The sequence below is a fragment of the Ischnura elegans genome, chromosome 8, assembly GCF_921293095.1.
Source record: "Ischnura elegans chromosome 8, ioIscEleg1.1, whole genome shotgun sequence".
In the NCBI taxonomy this organism is placed as follows: Eukaryota; Metazoa; Arthropoda; class Insecta; order Odonata; family Coenagrionidae; genus Ischnura; species Ischnura elegans.
Genome location: NC_060253.1, coordinates 10,231,505 through 10,250,637, shown reverse-complemented (window position 1 = coordinate 10,250,637; position 19,133 = coordinate 10,231,505). Strand labels below are relative to the sequence as shown.

The following is a 19,133-nucleotide window of genomic DNA, read 5'->3' as shown; positions in this document are numbered from 1 at the left end:
TGGTGTCTTATTTAATCGCACGTTCGCATTTCTTTCTTTGAGAACCTCGAATCAACGAAAGAATTAACAATGGTAAGTGAAATTTGACTGGTCCCTGTTGAAATTCTTCCAAGGGTGTTTAATATTTCTAAAAAGCTTTCCGATTGTGAAAGAATTTAGATGAAGTCTTTCTACTATCTGACGAATCCGATTAATGAGTTCTGATATTTCATAAAAAGTTCGGCTTTCTACGGTTTGTGTAAAAGTGAAAAATATGCATTTACGGTAAAGTTTCATTGAGTGGGTCATGGTTTCCATAGAGGCGAATTTAATGGCTATGATAAATACGCGGTTGCACTAGTTATATTCATCCTTTGATTTTCGGAGTTGGACGAAATAGATAATTCCCTTACATTTACAAGAGACGAGCTTTCAGTACGATGAATGGTTCACAATCGGCCGAATGGCCTTCGGGTTGTGACGTCACGCGCGAGTCCTCAGGCCTTAGTCTAGGTGGCGTTGGTTATACACGGAGCATGACGACGCGCATGAAATTCGCGAATGATCTGCGCCCAGAGGATGCGCAATGGTACGCCTTAGCAACAATAGAGCTGTTTTGTTTACCTTTGCGGCTTGTGTGGTGGTGTAAACATGAACAACAGGCAAAGAAGAATAGCCATTCCTTCGGCCGTAGCCGTTATTGCTGCCGCGGCCGTGCTATTAGTGCAGCGAAACCGAAGAAGAAGAAAGAGCGTGTGGACGAGGCCGTGGATAGAAAGGAGAGATAGTGGCCGAGGGACGCTGAACATGGTTCAGGAGGAACTTCTTTTGGAGGACCGGGCAGCCTTCCGGAATTTCCTCAGAATGACGGAGGAACAATTTGAAACTGTGTTAAATGTAACCCGTAGGGATTATGAGAAGGTCGACGCTCTCATGAGAGGAGCCATATCCGCGGACAAGAGGTACTATGTTTGCTCCATTGTCATGGTGAAAGTATGAATATTGTGCTGCTTATGTTGCAAATAAATAACTGATTTCAGGCTTGCGTTAACTCTACGGTTCCTTGCCACTGGCGAGTCGTTCCGGTCATTAATGTATTCGACAAGAATCCATGAGACCACGATTGGACGAATAATTCCGGAAGTATGCTCGAGCATTACAACTACCACCTTTCAAGGGCCCGTCGGGTGGTGGAGAATGCCTTCGGTATTCTTAGCAATAGGTTTCGTGTCTTCCTGACCACCATGAACCTAGCTCCAGAGAAAGTGGAAGTGGTGACACTGGCTGCCGTGACTTTACACAACTTTTTGTGTGGGAGTAACGTACCTACGCCTTATGTGGAGGACTACCTGAATGCCCTACCTGGATTACCTCAGCAAGGGGGAAACAGGCCTGGCAACTTGGCATTTCAAATTAATAATAATAATAATAATAATAAATTTATTTCACGGGCTTAAGCCCTTTTACATTAGCACAAATTTAAAATTGCACAAAGTTAATCACAATATCAATAATACTACAAATACAGAAACATAGATATCAATAACATGAAATACATATTAGGAGATAAAAATACATACTTAGAAGTAGTTCACAAAAAACATACATAAATATAAATCTGTATAAACATATACGAAATATCATAACATCATATCATCATATACCAAACATATAGATAAAGTTTAATAGATACATTGAAAACAATACAAGACTGAAAAGGGTACCTTAGGAAATGCACCTCAAACAGTCCATTAAGAATTTTTTAAAAGAAACCTTTGACATTTGGAAAATGTCGGCATCTACACATATGTTATTATAATCCCTCGCTATGAAACGAATGTTGCTGTTATTTTAATTATTTGGCAGAGTGACTGTAATTTTTTAAATGTGCGCCCATAATTTCATTAATAAATAATTTTGTGATTATTTATTAATGAAATGATGGGTGAAATTATTTGTGATTTTGTAATTATTATTAGCATATTAATGAAGTTGATACCTAGTGCTGATTTCAATATAACTGCAAGTATCGTAATTCCTTGTCTTTGGATGAGCTGCTCATCAGGTAATTTCCCAATCTTCATAAAATTATTTACTCATGTTAGTGAGGGACTAGGGAAGAGCATAGTCATAGGGCACTTCAGTGAAGATGTTCCAATTATTCTTTTTTCCTCAAAAGCAAAAGTCACCCTTGTTTGAATGATGGCTTCCAGTTCAGTGATAATACAGGACTTTTAATACTCTTAAATAAATAATAAGGTAAGCACCCATGGCTATTTAGAATAGAATGCAAATAACTATAGTAGATAGAGCGTTAAAGGTAATAAATCATAAGGGCTTATTTCATTGTATAAATTTATTAAGTATATAATAGGGATTCCTCCCTCCTCATCATTCCATCAATAAAAACTTTTTCAATCTCAAACATTAGCCTGCTCTTCTCCCTCCTATCATTTATGGCCTTAAGCCGCTGGGCCACCAGCCTCCCGAAAGCGTCTTCCTCGGAATCTTCATCCGACCCTTTGGCCAGAGTCCCCAATGCTGCCGCCGCCGCTTGCAGGAGCTCTGCAGCTTGCTCCGGCTTAGGGGAATCCATCCTTCTCTTCTTGCCCCTAGCAGCAGAAGTGGATGGGCCGGCCATCGACTTGCTGCAGTCGGAGGGGGCAGGTGAGGGAGTGGCAGATGAATCTTGTACCTCCAGCACCGACCCATCGTCATCGAGGAGGAGCTCCCACTCCAGCTCCTCAGCAGGGACACCACTTTCCTAGAAAGGATGAATGCATTAACTGTAGAAAAAGTGTCCTCTGAGAAAACGTCGGCAGAAACAAAGAAGCCACAAATTCATGCAATTGTGCATTTATTTAGGCACTGCAGGAAATCCATTTTCCTTATTACCCTAGCGGGCTTGAGTAAATGGAATTATGCAGCGGAGGTATAACTCCTTTTCAACACTCCAAAATGCTTATTGTTTTCATTAGCTATTCATTATGAAATATCGTTGTAACATTATGAAGCAGAGCAAATAATGCAATTATAGCAACTCTTGTTCATTTCCATATCACTGCTTACCTCGGTCAACCCCAAGGGAGAGGTATGGGGCCTAACACTAATCATCTCCTCCAAAAACTGCATGGCCTTGAAATAATATAGCGAGGGTGTTCGCACCTGCAAGAAAAGCATGTGAAATTAAATGCGTGAAATATACATACCACAGGACATATGTCGACATAAACTTATTGAAGAGAATGTACGTACCGTATCGGCGCCTGAACCACTTTTCTTTGTGGCATCCACCTTCCTCTTCTCCGCCATGTAATTTGTGCGGAGGGCATGCCACTTCTTCCGGCACTCCTCCGCTGTTGTGTTGGGCCTGCCCATAGTGAAAAAAATGTCAATTGGATCATACCTTTTTCTGATATAATTGCGTAACTAACGCACCACAGTGGTCCCAAATCGAAAAAAGCTGGCCAAAATTAATTACGCCGTTGGTATTATGTATATATTTGACCTAAAGGTCTATTCTTATTGTTTTTGACCCGCTTATTCTGAATTTATAACTATTTTTTATGTATTTGCAATAATTTTATTGCTATTTCACATTTTGTTTAAACAATTAATTTTTTTAACATTGGAATTTGAGATTATACTGGTGATAGTAAATCAAAATTATACATATCATAAAACTGAATTAGTTATTTAAAACATACATAAATGCATATAAAATGACTGCATTGTTTATTTTTGGACAAATTTTGAACAACTTATTTTGAATGAACCAAGAGAACATTTTCTACTTTCTCATTTGTTTGATCGTATTTGATACGAAAAATAAGTTAATATTAATTGGAAATTTATATTATAAGTATATTATTAATATTATTGTACTGCATTAATTGTTTAAAAATTATAATATCTAATTCTAATTAAGTAGACAATTTTATAGTTCCTTGTAACGTGCCAATGGATTTGGAAGCAATTTTAAACGGGGTTCCGTATTTCACAAGTTTCAACGGAGGCATTATTACAATCATTAAAATGTTATAAACAATATTTAATAACTCCTATAACTCAAGTTAAACGCCAAATTTATTGATACGCTTGCAATAAGCTCTTTACGAAGTGAGGCATCAATTTAACGAGCACATGATTTGGTACGAAAAATTAAATGAGATTTTCCATTAATTTGGGCTTTTTTAATTATCAAAAAAATAAGTTAACATTTCTCCTTATCTTTCTCAGTCATTGTTACGAAAAAAATTTAAATGCATTCATGATCACTATCCGACAAATCCTCATCACAGTCGTCATCCACTCAATTCTTCCAGGATTAATAAACTCTTTACCTCGACTGGTAATTGAAGTAATTTCCTTCTTTGAGCCTTAGAAATACTTGATATCATTGCATCTGAAGTTAGGAGTAATCTTTTAAACAGGTCTTCATTCGTTGCTATCCAGGAAAATTTCCTTGCATGGTGCTCCCTGAATCTTCTTATGTCCTTATTCCTCGCCTCCATTGCCTCCTCGGACAAGTGGACAATAGGAAAGGCAGCTTCTTTAGATGTCCGTCGGAGGAGCAAGTACTGATGTTTCGTGAAATTACCAGAAACGATCATGGAAAGGGCTTCTTCGTGGGAGATTTTACTTTGCCTCACATCCTTGGCTCTCCATTTTGATAACACTCGCCGCGCTCTTGAGAGAGTGGTTGTTGTCACCTCATTTATTATTTTCGCCACGAACTCATCACCTTTGCTTCGATAACTCATGGATGCTCTACTGGCGATGTGCTAGCTCTAAGATCCTCCGTTTTCCATCTCTAGGCCCTTTCACTGGACTTCTCAAATTGTTTAAATAAAGGTGGAGGAAATTTCAACTTCTCATTTAGGCAGTCAGCGAACTTTCTTCTAAAAAACCTGTCATTTCTTTTTCTTTCCTTCCACCGGCGAATATAATTTGAGAGAAAAAACACTTCTCCGCAATTTTTTTAGGATAACTTTTGAATTAATGTCCTCATCTAACTCTATCTTGTTGCTCCAGCAATCCAATAAGTATTGGTTTTTAAACGATACGGACCCTTTTCCACTTTCAAGAAATTTTTCATGCATCTCAAGACGCGTGAAAATTTTCAGAGTTATCGAACTAAAACACTATGGGCACTCTTCTTTAACCCCACAAGTCTTCTTTAAAAAGTTCGAGGATACTCGACTTTTTCAAGACTCAATCTTCACGCTTGAGGAAACTAACTTTCACGTCTTTCGTTTGGCAAAATCTGAGTAAAACTGAGTTTTGGCGAGAAAATTTCGGGCAAGCGATGTCTAGAAGTAATTTGGGGGTTCCACAGTGTGAGGTTCGCGATGCTATTATCTATATTTTCTAGTAAATATCACATTTGAAAGGTGAAAAGGCTTACTCCGTTCATCCCCGGTGGCCAAAGTGCAATTCATAACAAGTGTACGGAGAGCGGTGGAGTCGTTTTCCCGATGGGCGCAATCAATAGCCTAGGCCTTTTCGGCCGTCGTTTGCCCTGCATGTGGTTGAGGAGGCCGCTAAGGAGGCGACAGAGGGACAATGTGCCGCGTGAGGGCGAAAACTAACCCGTCTAACGGAAGGAAAGGGTGGAGTAGCATTTGAGGGATTCTTTTTTGTTTTGAATGCATTCATGTTTTTCAGGATTACTATAAGCACAGCTGCGAACTTTCGTTCCATAAATATATCGCTGTATATATATAATATAGGCTGTTTGTGAGGTGCTGTGATTTAAATTAATCGAAATTAGTCCACTACATTATAACATAACAAAGTTACCGCTAGACTGGAAAATTGCAAGCGTTACAACGATATTCAAAAAGGGAAACAGACATGATCCAGGCATATACCGACCAATTTCATTAACCTCGAATATAGACAAGATACTTGAGCATATCGTCTTGGGCAATATCATGACTTACTTGAACAGAGGTAACTCCCTCCGCGACTGTCAGCACGGATTCCGAGAGGGAAGTTTGTGCGAAACACAGCTCGCGCTATTTCTTCACGTTCTTCTAAAATCTGGTGAATCGAAAAGACAAGTTGACGCACTATTTCTACATTTTATGAAAGCTTTCGACACGGTACCTCACAACAAACTTTTATAAAAATTACAGTCATGCCGATTAAACGAAACAGTGGTGAACTGGATTCACGACTTTCTCAGTGACCGTACTCAAAAGGTATTTCATGACGAAATTAGGTCTGACGTAGTAAAAGTTACATCATTTGTTCCACAAGGAAGCGTAATCCGCCCCATTTTTTTCATTGTATACATTAATGATCTCTACTCCCGCATTAACAATAAATACGGTTATCTGCTGACGACGCTTCCGTCTATCGCGAAATTAGTGATCACTCTAACTATGAAATTCTATCATCGGACTAAACAACGGTCATTTGTGGAGCCAAGAGTGGGAACTCGAAGATAACCTGAGCAAATGCATGACGGTACATTTCTGGCGGAATTCGTCTAACTATAACCATGTTTATGCTGTGGATGGTATCAACATAAAGGCATTAGACGAAGTGAAGTACCTGGGATTTACGTCGAACCTCTCGTAGCGAACACATATAAGGAATATTTACGGCACCACCATGAAGAAATTAGGATTCGTTAAGCCTATTGTGGGAAGATTTTCGCATGAGAAAGTAAAAGAAAGGTGATATTTCGCACTCGTCTAACGGTACCTTGAATATGCGTTCGGGATCCGATACAGAAAGACTTAATCCGCGAACTGAAAAAATACAATGGAAGGCTGCCGGTTTCGTTAAAAACTGCTACGGGCGTACAGACAGCGTTACCCAGGTGATAAGCGAATTAGGCTGGGAGCCGCTTGAGACTCGTAGGCTGCGCGCTAGGCTTCTACTGCGTGAACAATTGAAAATCTTTAAGAGCGACACGGAGAATATATTATCAGAGCCACACTATATTTCCAGGTCCAATAGAAGCGATAAATTAAGAGATATTTTTTTCCGAACGTACAGATATGGGAATTCATTTTTCCCCCGAACCATAAAGCTCTTTAATAATCGCTAGTCCCAACTTCGTTAGGGCACTTCATTTTTATTTGTAAACGGATCCTAATCCCTACACTAAATCCTAAATCCTAACACCCCCACCCACATGCCTTTTAGGCGGCTTGCGGGGTAAAATGTAGATAAAGATGAACACTTCTTCATGTTTGAAAAACTCGTCCTTTTTGTTTTAGCCTAGCCAATAAGGCTCAGGTTATTGAGATAATTTACAATATATATTTGAATTCAATGGTGGAGAAGAGTTTCCACAAGTTATCATTGCCAAATCAATTGTTTTATGGTCACACGTCCGTTTTCATGAAGTAATTGAACATTTATTAGGCGATGGAATCATGTATGCTCTCAACTATAGGATTTGATAATATCAGAAGAAAAGATTGACAAGATGCTGCTGAAAAAAGTAGGAGGAAAATACAGGGGTCCTAATGGGCGTAAGATGAAATTTAGAATGATTTAATATGGTGGGTTTAATGCTGTTACAAATTGGAATTTTAAGTATTTCATGTTATCGTAATTTGCCTGGGTCGCGAAGAAATTTCTTTCAGAAACATGTGGCAGATATTAACTTCGACGATATTGCGAATGTTGGATTGATTTTATCTCCAGCAAGATACCTTACATGACTTTCTATAATGGATTGAAGTCCATTGAAGAATTACTAATGAAATGTTATCTCAAACGTGTGACAGGAAGTTACCTTAAATTTTAAGATTAAGTAGAGCTCAGGTAGTATGAGGATCACAGAAGACTATTTAAGATTATAATTTGATGAAAACAAAGATTTCTCCTCATTCGTCCGCCTTCCCAATTCGTCCGCTCATTCCAGGAACACACCGCCTTATCTCCTTCCTCCAACACCATCATAAGCCGTTCTGTCCTGGACTTGGGCCACAGATATTCTCTCGGTTGGACATGGGGAGATAGCAGGTACACTTTGGCGACCAATGACTCGATTGCAGGATCTGGGGAAGGGAGAAGGCAGAAAATGATAGGTAGCTCTGCTCCGCTTATCTGTATTATCAGTCATCTGAGAACATAAGTTGTCCGTTTAATGCGAGTAGCAAGCCTCATTACCAAGATCACAGCCATTGATTCTCTCGCTTGGTGAGAACAATGGAGTGACAACAACGAAACTTGTTGAATAGGAATTGAAATTTCTTGTCATTTATGCCGATAAAAGAGAACTTTTTAAAAAATCAACTGAGTCTATAGATTAGACGGATTCCATAAGACGCACCTGAAACAAAGTTACAGACATAGGAATGGAGGCATTAAAAGTCAACAAGCATACAAATGAAATTCAGGCGATCCTTAAACAATCGAAATATTATTCTTCTCTGTTTTGGGACCTATATGGCGAGTTACTTTTTGAATTCATTCTGGCGGGTTTAACGACAAATGCAAGTGATTGGTGTGAAATAACAAGCTGATTGCGCAGATCCATTCGAAATAAAATGAGAGACGTTCTGAATTCTGTAAGTGTTCTGATACATGACAACGCCCGTCCGTCAAGCGGACGATTAGATTCAGGATGCCGGCATTCGCAGCAACGATCTATGAAGAACATCAATCGCCTGGGAGGTAACGCCGAAAGTTAAGCAAAAGCATACTTATATTAAGCAATGTAATGATTTTTAATCAATGACTTCGTGTTTTATTCATGACACATTGGAGATTGAAAAAGACGGCCCTCGGAAATGAAAAAGAACATACAAAAAATAATTAAAAATACTCAGGCCCAGAATATTAACTCAAGTCAGGAGGATCAAAAAGAAAGAAATAAAATACTGAACACGCATGAAGGATATTCAGGCTTAAAATATTAGCCATTTTTTAAAACTATTTATACTTGAGGTGGTTGGTTTCCCGGGGGATCAGAATACCACTAACATCGTCACCTACCGCCATCCCCACGACCTCCACCCAGGTATAAAAATTTTGCTATAATATTACATATTAAGCGGTGATAATAATAAGTAATTTATTGCAGTTCTTGGTACCACAGTTGACAGTGACTACGAAAATTAATTGAAATTTGAATGGAAGTTAATCACTTGATATTTTATAGTTGAGTTGAGCCATTTAAACTTACTATAATAATCCAGTTAGGACTTATCATTGGAAATATTTATCACATGTTTCTTACTTGTGATTTCTTTCGTGGACCTTCGATAACCTCTAATGATTAAGTACTTCTCCTTGCTGTTTGTCTGTGATAATAGGATGCATTTAAACGTGGAAGGAAATGTGTTAAGTATTAACTTAAGAATTCACCGCCAAACCGACCTAATTGTTAAGGCAATTGAACAGAAAATAATGCATGTTCTAATTCTTCTACATCAACCTAATTCTGTGCGAGCCACTTTTAGGGTGTTTGGCAGGGAGTGATTAATCACCAACTGGCAGCATGTAAGAGGACCACCGCATGGCCATAGTAATATTACGCATAATTGCATAATATTCGTCCATATTCATGTTATTTGGTTCATTTATTCACGTTTAACTCCTACTCGTAAATTCATTGCTTTAACACAATTAAATTAAAATAAGAGCTCACTGTGCGACTATTCGCCGTTAAGCGAACCTTGTGACCTAAGTATGTGACGTCACGAGAGGAATGTAGAGGGTTTCTTTTGTGGCGCCTTGACTCCCCTTTCCCTATCCCCTCTCTTTCTCCTTCAATACCTGCCCTTAACAACCAGGTCTCCACCCTACGACGCGCCAACCGAACCTCTCCCGAACGCCTTCGCGATGCACTTTGACTCGAAATCGGGCCAATAATTTTGACTCTGACTTGAGCTATATATGCACGGCAACCTCCCCTTACATCTTTAGTGATTCCCCGCCCTCCATTACCTCTCAGGACTGTTAGTAGGAAGCATTGCATCACTTTGGTATTCCTCCTCATTCTAACATGCCTAGTTAAGTTTTAGTCTCGCAGCAGTTCGGTCGGAGGTGGATCCTCCTTCGCTGAAGTGAACGGGTAAGTCCTATTCTCGTATATGACCTATCAATACATGATAATCTACAAATTTAAACACACTTGTTGATAATTTTGTTCAAGAATGGTACATTCTTTGGCATTATGATTTGGCCACAATTATAGGAGTTTTTGCACCCACATTGTTCGCTTAGGCTTCATGTTCCTTGCGAGTATAATAATTAAGTTCTTCTACTTTCATCAGTGCCGAATTTTTAGTGCTATAGCTTAAGATATATCTTTTTTATTTACAGTTTACGAAAGGTTGAGTGAACAATTCAATAACTCCAGTAGATGACACTGCAATCCTAAAATCAAGGTGTCAACTATCTCTTCAAGCCCTTTCCTCAACGCTTGGATTGTTATCATTGGTTATTCATTATCATGGAAGCAGTGTGCATGTCTCATGGAATTATGTGAAGTTACCTGAATGTGTTACTCATCCCATTGAGTGAGTGTTCATTCAGCTAAAGAGTGAAGTGAATGTGTCTAGGGCTCATTGTCAGTGTTGTGTTCATTGTGAAGTGTAGGTGAATATAAGTATTTTGGAGAGTCGCTGTTGTAAAGCTGAGCTCTGTCGACGATGGACCCGGCAGCAAATAAAAGGTAGGGAGTCTTCTCCTCATGCAGCTTGATTCAACATGGAGATGAAACAGTTTTTGCAGAAAAAAAATTTTTAAAAGTGATTTAGCTCCATTTTTTCCTGATGAGAAGGAAAATTCTTTGACCCAATTCGTGAGGTCTCTTTGTAAATGAAATATACTCTTTGAATGTTGGAGCTATCGTTTTTGTAGTACAGCGGGGTAAATAAAAAAGGATTTTCAGATTAGTTCAATAGGTATTAAATGCTATTATTGCTCTTTCGGTATCGCGTGACCCGGCCACATATTTTCACATGCTCGACTAAGTTAATTCTACGATACTTTGGAATGAATAATTAACTTCGTAATACTCTAATACATTAATTTTGCACCCGATAATCGTAGTCACTGATACGACATTCCTAACAGTTTTTACTCCATGAAAGTGTCTGAAATTTCTATCAGTGTCGTGAGGATAAAGTTCTCAAACAGTATTTGTTCATTGAAAACAAGGTAATATAAAAAAGAACACTTGAATAATCTCATCATGAATGGACGGAGACCACCCGGCTGGAAGTTCGAAAATCCCTTTTCGAATATATTCGCCGGGAAAGCGTCAGATTTTACGTAACTGAATCACCTCTTTGGAAATGTGTGTTAAAGGGAGATAGGTGTTTGTTTGGGACAAGTACATAAGCTACGTTTCCACTTCCCACTGCACTGTTAACGCGTGACCGTTCAAACCTGCGTGAAGCACAAACCGTTTAAGGCAGGGAATGCGGATTTGACCGATTCTTATCCAATGACACCCCTAATGGTGAAGGCTGGATTCTTTTATCAGTTTTAAGATTGTTTTTTTTTCTCTAACCTATATAACATGACATAAACAGACGCACCATTATCGCTTGACCGAATTTATCTTCGAAATTATGGTTATATTCTTGGCCTTATCTTTTTAATCGACAGATTACTTCCTAAACTAGCTATTTTACTTGAAATAATCTAACGCTATTCTTTCGCGTTTTTCAGGGTGTATACCTTCAATTTTAGCCTTTCATACCGAGGGTCTAAACCTCAGACACAACAGAAGCCATAAGTGCTAACTTTATATATTTTCCCCATTTGCTTCTTTTACTTGTTCGTCAAAGATAAATTCCTCCCCATATTTTTCCTTCGTTATGTAGTTTACCGAAAAATCGAAATCTTTTGAGAGCAGAGGTAAACCACGAGACCTTTCCTGTTGTACTGCCATAACTCGTGAGTTGCGCCAGAAAATTCAAGTATATTGACCGAATATTTTGTCGGCTTATCTCATGTCTCATATTTATGAGGCAGACGAAGGATCTCTCCCCAGCAAAACTACTATGTGTTCTACTAATTATGGTCGTAGTCAACTATGTGTTGACTACGACCATAATTATTAAATTACACAATAATAATCAGCATACCTCGCATGCAAAGTCTGAATTACACATTAAGAAATATTACCTTTCAAAAACGCGTCTATTAAAATGACGGAACTCAATTAGTAAGTATTTATCAATTGATATTTCATTGTAGTAGAGGTGACCATGCTAATACCAATGAACTTGGCTTTTACTGAAGCAGAAATTCATTGATTATTTCCGTACAGCTTCTTGAAATTTGCAAGAATGTTAGTGTCGAATCATTGCTGCTTCGATGATCTGTCGTGAAATCTCCATCACTTAACCTCTCTAAACAGAGAACATCTGATAGGCATGCCTGGTGGCGCCAAGAAGTGGCGCCTAAAATCCGCATTTATTCTAATTGACAATGGTTTTATTTCGGGGAAAATAAAACCAAAAATGTGTATTAATTTTAAATATGTTTAAAGCAACTCAAGATACCAGTTGTTATGCCTTCACTGAAGAATAAAATTTGCCATATAAAAGATAATTAATTTTAGTTGTTTGCCAAATGATTTATTCTAATGATGAAATCACAAAGACTTACTTTGAGTAAGACTCGACGATGAAGACCAAGAATGTTGAATATCTTCACGGAATGAAATGAATTTTATCCGTTCGTTCGTATGCTTTCCTTGAAGTAGATACTTTCGCAGGTGACTTATATCTTCAGTTGGTTCGCAATGAACCATTTAGCAATGTCTTTGTGTAAAGTTGACGGCATCAGGTTTCTCCACCCGGATACGGCTCAAGTTGAGCTTGGCTAACATGGAAACGAATCTGCGAATGACCAGAAAAAATAAATACTACTATATTATTTTTATAATTCAATCAAGAGCTATAAATTTAATCGGCGTGCACATGCAAGATGATCGATCACATTGATGACTTCATTGAATATCACAGATCATATCGAAGACTGAAGATCTTCGAAGCAATTGAAAGCTCCTTATTTGGCTCTGTATTGGATTCATTGTTTACCATCGACCAGTTAAAAAGATGATATATATATTTTGGGGGTAATTTGAAAGTATTTCTGCGATTAATATTATGGCACCAATTATGAGAATATCGAATAACACATTCGCAGGTGGCGTACATCAATAGAACATTTCCGTTTCATGGAATCTTTTCCACCGAAATACTACGTCTAAATCTAAGCAATGCATACGACCTTGATTGAATCGAAGCTATTAATGTTCAGCGTGGTTTTTATATTTAAATCGTCGCTAAATATGAAAACTCGATGACAATAATTGGATCGTAAAGTAGAGAATTTTTATGCACTAAAGAGAACACACAAATACTTATCCCTTATGTACTAATCGTCTGTGAACTCAATACATATCTCCGCTATTCACTGCCGTATGCAAACATTTTACATGATGAGCTATATGAGAGACATGTTTATGGGTAAGGATAATCGTGATTAGAATTACTTTCTCTGTTCACTATTTCATAAAAATTACATGTGCTCACTTACCTCAGTCAATACCACTGTATTTCTTTTTAGTATTTCTGTTTATATGTAGCTTGTAGTAATCGCTCTCTATCCTCGTTTCCGCTTAATCAGACGGTGACTTCAACGAACGGAGGAACGGCTGAAGCAGTCCAGGAAATAAATTTAACAAATTTAAAACATTCAGAAGAGTGACTCGCCGAAAGGACGGATGGTGAGGGAATGGGTTGTGCTTTCTTCGTAAGCAGGGGGAAAGGGAGGTGCTGCTTTGCGGGCCACAGTTGAATGCGGACCGTTGACACCCTGCTATACTGTTTTTCGTAATGCGATGACGTGTTTTGCAAACGTACCTAATGACCTTCGCAGATGAATAGAATATTCTGGAACATTGATCACGTGTGTTTCGACCGTTGGGCGCTTGAGAATTTCCGCGCTGTTTTTCTATAACAGCAGCACCTAATGAACGAATCTCATTGGTTAATCGTATTATTGATTTTCCGCGCGATATATTGTATTATTTATAATGTTTAACATGACCGTATTTATTGATTTATTTTATAGGATAAAATTTCAAATGACCTTTACCATATCCAGAGTTTTTTAAAGATTTATCGTTGCCTAAATAAATAAATCGGTTCGAATTTATCGTGACGTCACAGGCACACGTGACATGGCTGACGGAGTGTCGGAACATCCCCTCCCCTTTTTTCTGGACTTCAGTTCGCGGCAAGTTCTCTTGGGGTTAAGAGGTGAGTACCATAACTTCTTCTTTGGTGAATCCTTTTCATATTATTTTCAATGCACTTTCAATTTATTCTCTGAAGTGTAGGATACTTCGCAAATACAATGTGTTAGACCTCATTCCGTTATCGTGATATTAGTGGTGTATATTTTGAGTGACAGTATTTATTACGCCAGCTGTCTTCACATTCCACCTTTTATTACCACGTGTGAAATGTGCCTAAAAGTTAATATCAGTGTCAAAGTAGTTTTTTTAAAGAACGCTAGTGATAGGGAAATACCCTGGCCGATTAATACCGTCCTATTTTTACTCATTATCTTGTGACCTAAGAATTGAAATTTTACAGTATTCGTGAAAATTATATCGGCAATGGACTAAATCCCGCATTTGGTTTGTTGCAAGAGTGAATATTCGATCATAAGACTCGTTTTACACTTGACTAAGTACGTAATATTTGTTTCCGAGGGTAATAAGTTTAAATTGTGATGTTTGCATTCCATCATGAAGTGCCGACTTTTGAAATGAGTAAGTAACCTGTGAGTAGTTTTATCTTTACATTTATCGTGTTTATTAGAACATCAAAGATAACGGCTAGATTGCAGGAATTACGATCCTCACGGCAATCCGGTAGCTTGCTTCTAGTACTTCAGCAGATAAGTTACTTTTTGACGAAGGTTAAAGTGATGACTTTAACTCAGTGACTGTAAATATAAGGTATTAACATTAGACGTGGAACAGTGTATTTCATGCCAACCACGCTGCGTCATTATTGATTGTGAGAGAAATTGAAATTTCAAAATGAAGCTCCCATCCGCGAGTTCCTCAGTTGTTAGCCAGAATCCCTTATTCACCCTTCAAAATTTTTACCATAATTGGTTTACCTCAATGGCGAGTTACTCCGCATAATTAAAGTTGAAACGAGGCATTTCAAAAAGTGCTTGATAATTGAACCTAGGAAATTATAACCGACTTAGTTCGTTAAGAAATGCATCTGACACTCCGAAACCGCTCTGCAATAATTTGTCATATAATTTTATGATGAGGAAAAGTAGTATAATATTGGCGATCATAATTGGATTTTCAGGCACTTCACTTGGAACTTTCTTTTTTCCACCTATTTAACCTTTGTGGTCGTTGGTATGTTACTTTGTTTAAGCCTTTAATTTTACCATACTCCTTCAGTTATGCTCCATGTAAAGTGTGAACCTTTATTGCGTGAATATTGCTAGCTTTTAATGCGAACTTTTACTTTTCAGGTACTCGATTGAATTAGGGGTAGCGGATCAGTTCCGTGGAACGGTTGGGGTTGAATGGGGCATTAGGATGAGGTTTCAAGGAAGAGGAAGACTGAAATATATGGTGAGTCATTATCATTCACTTCATTTGATAGGCCTTTGAATGTTCCCATACAGAGATCTTATGCAAGTCTTTGTCTCTATTAGTACCAGAAGCTCGTTAAGATCTAAATCCTGCGTGGTGCGCAAGATGTAACTTATTTTGTGATAATTTTTAGGAAGATATTTCATCATTTCCTATTTTATAGTAGTGTTTTATGCTACGAATTCTCAGCTGTTTACTGGTATGAATATCCGTGACTATGAAGGCAACTAGATGGATTTAAAGCTGTTATAATTTTACGTAGTTCGGGTGAATTTTGAGAGGTTCATTATAGCATTTAAACATGTCACGGTCTCTCAAATGCTATTTCATTTCCTTCATTTTTGGTTTCTTAAATACGAAATCAGTCGTCTTACTTTTCCGCTCTTAGTAACCACTTGTCATTCGAGGATTGACTTCATTAGACCATCAACATCAGTTTTTCAAGATATGTTCGATTACAATGGTGTGTATTCTACTTTAAGTATTGACTAGGCTTTCTGTTTTTTCCCACTTTTCTGAGGAATCCCGCAGTCCTCACTCGAACGATCCCTTTAATTTTCATACAGCCGAATATCCATAAGTTTCTTCACTGCTGTCATTGCTCATCAGTCCTTGCCATATAGAGAAGCATACTCGAATTGTAAGTTCTTATAAAAAGTTTCCAAATTTCATAATAAAATTTCCTGCTTTTATAAGCAAATTGATACTTTATTTTTTATGAAAAGTATTTTTGCCCATGGGCTGTTCTACTGATTATTTCTCTTTTGTTTCTACACTTCCTTATTCTGCCTCCGAAATATTTAAACTGGTCGACCTCTTTCAATGTTTCTTTCCCTAGTTTTATACTATTCTTAACCTCCTGTCGTTTGCTACACTCTAATATTTGATGGTGATTTTCAGATGGCATAGTTCTTTGTTCTACCCATCTTTATTCGACTCTTTTTCAATTTTGTAAATGTTTCAAGCGTGTGCTGATTTCTCCTCGGTGATAATCATAAATGTAAACTCCCAATTTGTTTCTGTAATCGGTGCCCATTAAGTATTAAACTTTGAAAATTCTGGGAGGATTAACACAGCCTCAGATGACTTGACCTTGTTCCTAATTCTTGATTCCTCATAGCTGGGCCCTATAAAGTATCACCCCTACTTTTTTTAAATGAATTGTGGATCATTCACACATTTGTTCAGCTTTGCTAATTAACTTCATTCAATATTATAAGCATTGAATTTCAATCCACACTACTGATACGTCAAATTATTTAAGGAAGAAGAAGACTAAAGGAATTTGGTGAGAAACTGTTCGAACTCTTCCAATGTATGTTTCCCTATTTTAATGCTATTCTTTTGCTACACTAGTATTTAATAATCGATATCCATTTAAATTGATTTCGTACGTAGTCGCTCTCCTATACACGTCTCATCCAGATATTCAATACATGTCTTCAGTTTTATTAGTCACCAGTCATAAGTTCTTTGTTTTTTTCACTTACGGTATTCATCTAACGTTCATTAATTTGAAGAGATTCCCCTAGCGAGCCTCCACTTTTCCATGCAAACGATGTTTTTATATTCCTCGACCATGTTTCTCTGGCCTCCCTGGCTTTATGTCAAATACCGTTCCTTATTCTCCTTTGATGCTCCACAGCTTAAGTATTCTTGTACTTAAGTGGTGCTTTCAGTTAGATTCGAGACTTTTTGCGTGATCCATTCAGATGATTTTCCTTCTCCCAAGAACTTCTTCAGCTGCTTCCAATAGCCCACGGATTACGTGTTACTGACTCTCTTCTTCTGATTTCTCGGTCACATCCGATGCTACTTTGGTCTACTCGTCGTCCTGAAATTACACTTGATACCGAGTTTTCTTAAATTTCTACTTGCCAAATGCTTTTCACCGCTTTGTTCAGTTTTTAATTTTTTTATTTCGGGTGAAATAGCATTGTCGCTGATGAGAGTCTTAGGGTAACTTTTACCGTCAATTTCCTAGTTCCTCAATTGTTTTATTTTCGCTATCGTATCATCCCTGAATCGTTTTTTCCTTAGCATCGCTTCACCTGGGCTGTTCTACTGATTATTTCTCTCTTGTTTCTACACCTGGTTTTTCTGCTACCGAAACATTTAACTGGTCGACCTATTCCAATGTTTCTTTCCCTGATTTTGTGCTATTCTTGACTCCCTGTTTTTTACTACGCTGTAATATTTTATAATAATGTTTCTGGCTCTCTTCCTCTAATTTCCGATGCTATTTTGTTCTCCTCTACCTCCTGAAATTACACTTGATACCGATTTTTCAGAATTTTCTGCTTACCAAATACTTTTCACAGCTTTCTTAAGTTTTTATTTTATTATTTTGGGTGACATGACATCTATAAGGAGACATAGTCTCGGTCGTTTTAAGCCTTAGGGTAACTTTTGCCGTCCCTTTTATAGTCGCTGAATCGTTTCATCTTTGAAGAATTTAATCAACTTAGAATCTATCAAGTCTACTATCACTTTCCTTATCTTCTTCGACTGTGATCATTTTTATTTTGTATTCGCAACTACTAGCTTGTGTTCTTTGTCAGTCTTTCATTTTGGATACATCATCCCTGTTTCTCGGCTTTTCAACCATCTTAAACATCCTCAGTGATGGTATTAAATTCACCGAGATTAATTACATTTTCTTCACCTCTAATCTGCATGATTATTCCCGCGGTATCTTGATTCACTCACTCCACTTCTGCATTTCTTAGCAATTTTTTAGGTTTAGAAACATTCGGAGATGCAGAAGTAATGGGCTTTGCTTTATATCTTAACCATTACCTACCTTTCATCATACATTTGGTGGCTTTTTAATTGGCGCTTTTGATAAGCATTATACTTATTCCAGCATTAATATTTAGCGATCCCTCGTGTATTAGTCAGTAGCTTACACTCCACAAGTCTCCCACTTCGGGCAACTGTATTTCACCGATTCGTAGCTATGACATAAAGGGATGGACGTGGTGGTCGACCCTTCCCTTCTACGTCACAGTATTTTAGCCATTTAATTGATATTACGGCGCCTGTAGTGAGAAAAGTATCGATTTTTTTGATAATGCTCTCGGATGTTTCGTTAAATTGCTTACTATCATTTCTTCCGCTAGGGTGTAGCGAAGTTCAACCTAATAATACTTAACAGCCCCACTAACAATGTGATAGCGATAATCACTATGCCAATGAAAAAAAAGGTTATGTCACTGCGTCAATTTTCGGGTGGCCCTAACATTTCCCGACGAATGATGGTCGCCTTTCAAGTGAATCAAATGAAGTAGGAATTTTTGTTCTTATATATTTATTGGCATTCGTTTCAGGGGGGAATGGGAGTTGGAGGTTAGAGGAGTAGGTTGTTCAGAGTTTTTCCGAATTACGGTTTGACAAGTACGAATTATTTGAAGGCCGATGTCTCTGTTAAGATTGTTCTTCTCCTCATTTTTATTTCAATGGCTTCTCTGACGAGTCTTTATTGAAAGCCTTTCACATAGGGGACCATTTCTGTTCCTTTAGG

At 37.9% G+C, this 19,133-nt stretch overlaps 1 protein-coding gene across 1 annotated transcript; it reads right to left on the bottom strand.

Moving 5' to 3' along the window:
- Nucleotides 1–2,159: 2,159 nt before the first annotated feature.
- Nucleotides 2,160–3,399, bottom strand: LOC124164100. The gene is made up of 3 exons (XM_046541271.1): nt 3,235–3,399; nt 3,049–3,144; nt 2,160–2,743 (listed from the first exon to the last, which is right to left on the bottom strand). Exons 1-3 carry the CDS (start codon nt 3,355–3,357, stop codon nt 2,339–2,341), a joined length of 624 nt encoding a protein of 207 aa, XP_046397227.1. The 5' UTR covers nt 3,358–3,399; the 3' UTR covers nt 2,160–2,338.
- Between the last annotated feature and the right edge of the window lie 15,734 nt (nt 3,400–19,133).

Bases quoted from the DNA above. Each gene is read 5' to 3' on its own strand.
- LOC124164100 (XM_046541271.1), bottom strand. From the start codon at position 3,357: ATGGGCAGGCCCAACACAACAGCGGAGGAGTGCCGGAAGAAGTGGCAT. The intron at 3,145-3,234 runs GTACGTACATTC...CTTTTCTTGCAG, and splicing joins GTGGTTCAGGCGCCGATACG to GTGCGAACACCCTCGCTATA. The intron at 2,744-3,048 runs GTAAGCAGTGAT...CATCCTTTCTAG, and splicing joins CTCCCTTGGGGTTGACCGAG to GAAAGTGGTGTCCCTGCTGA.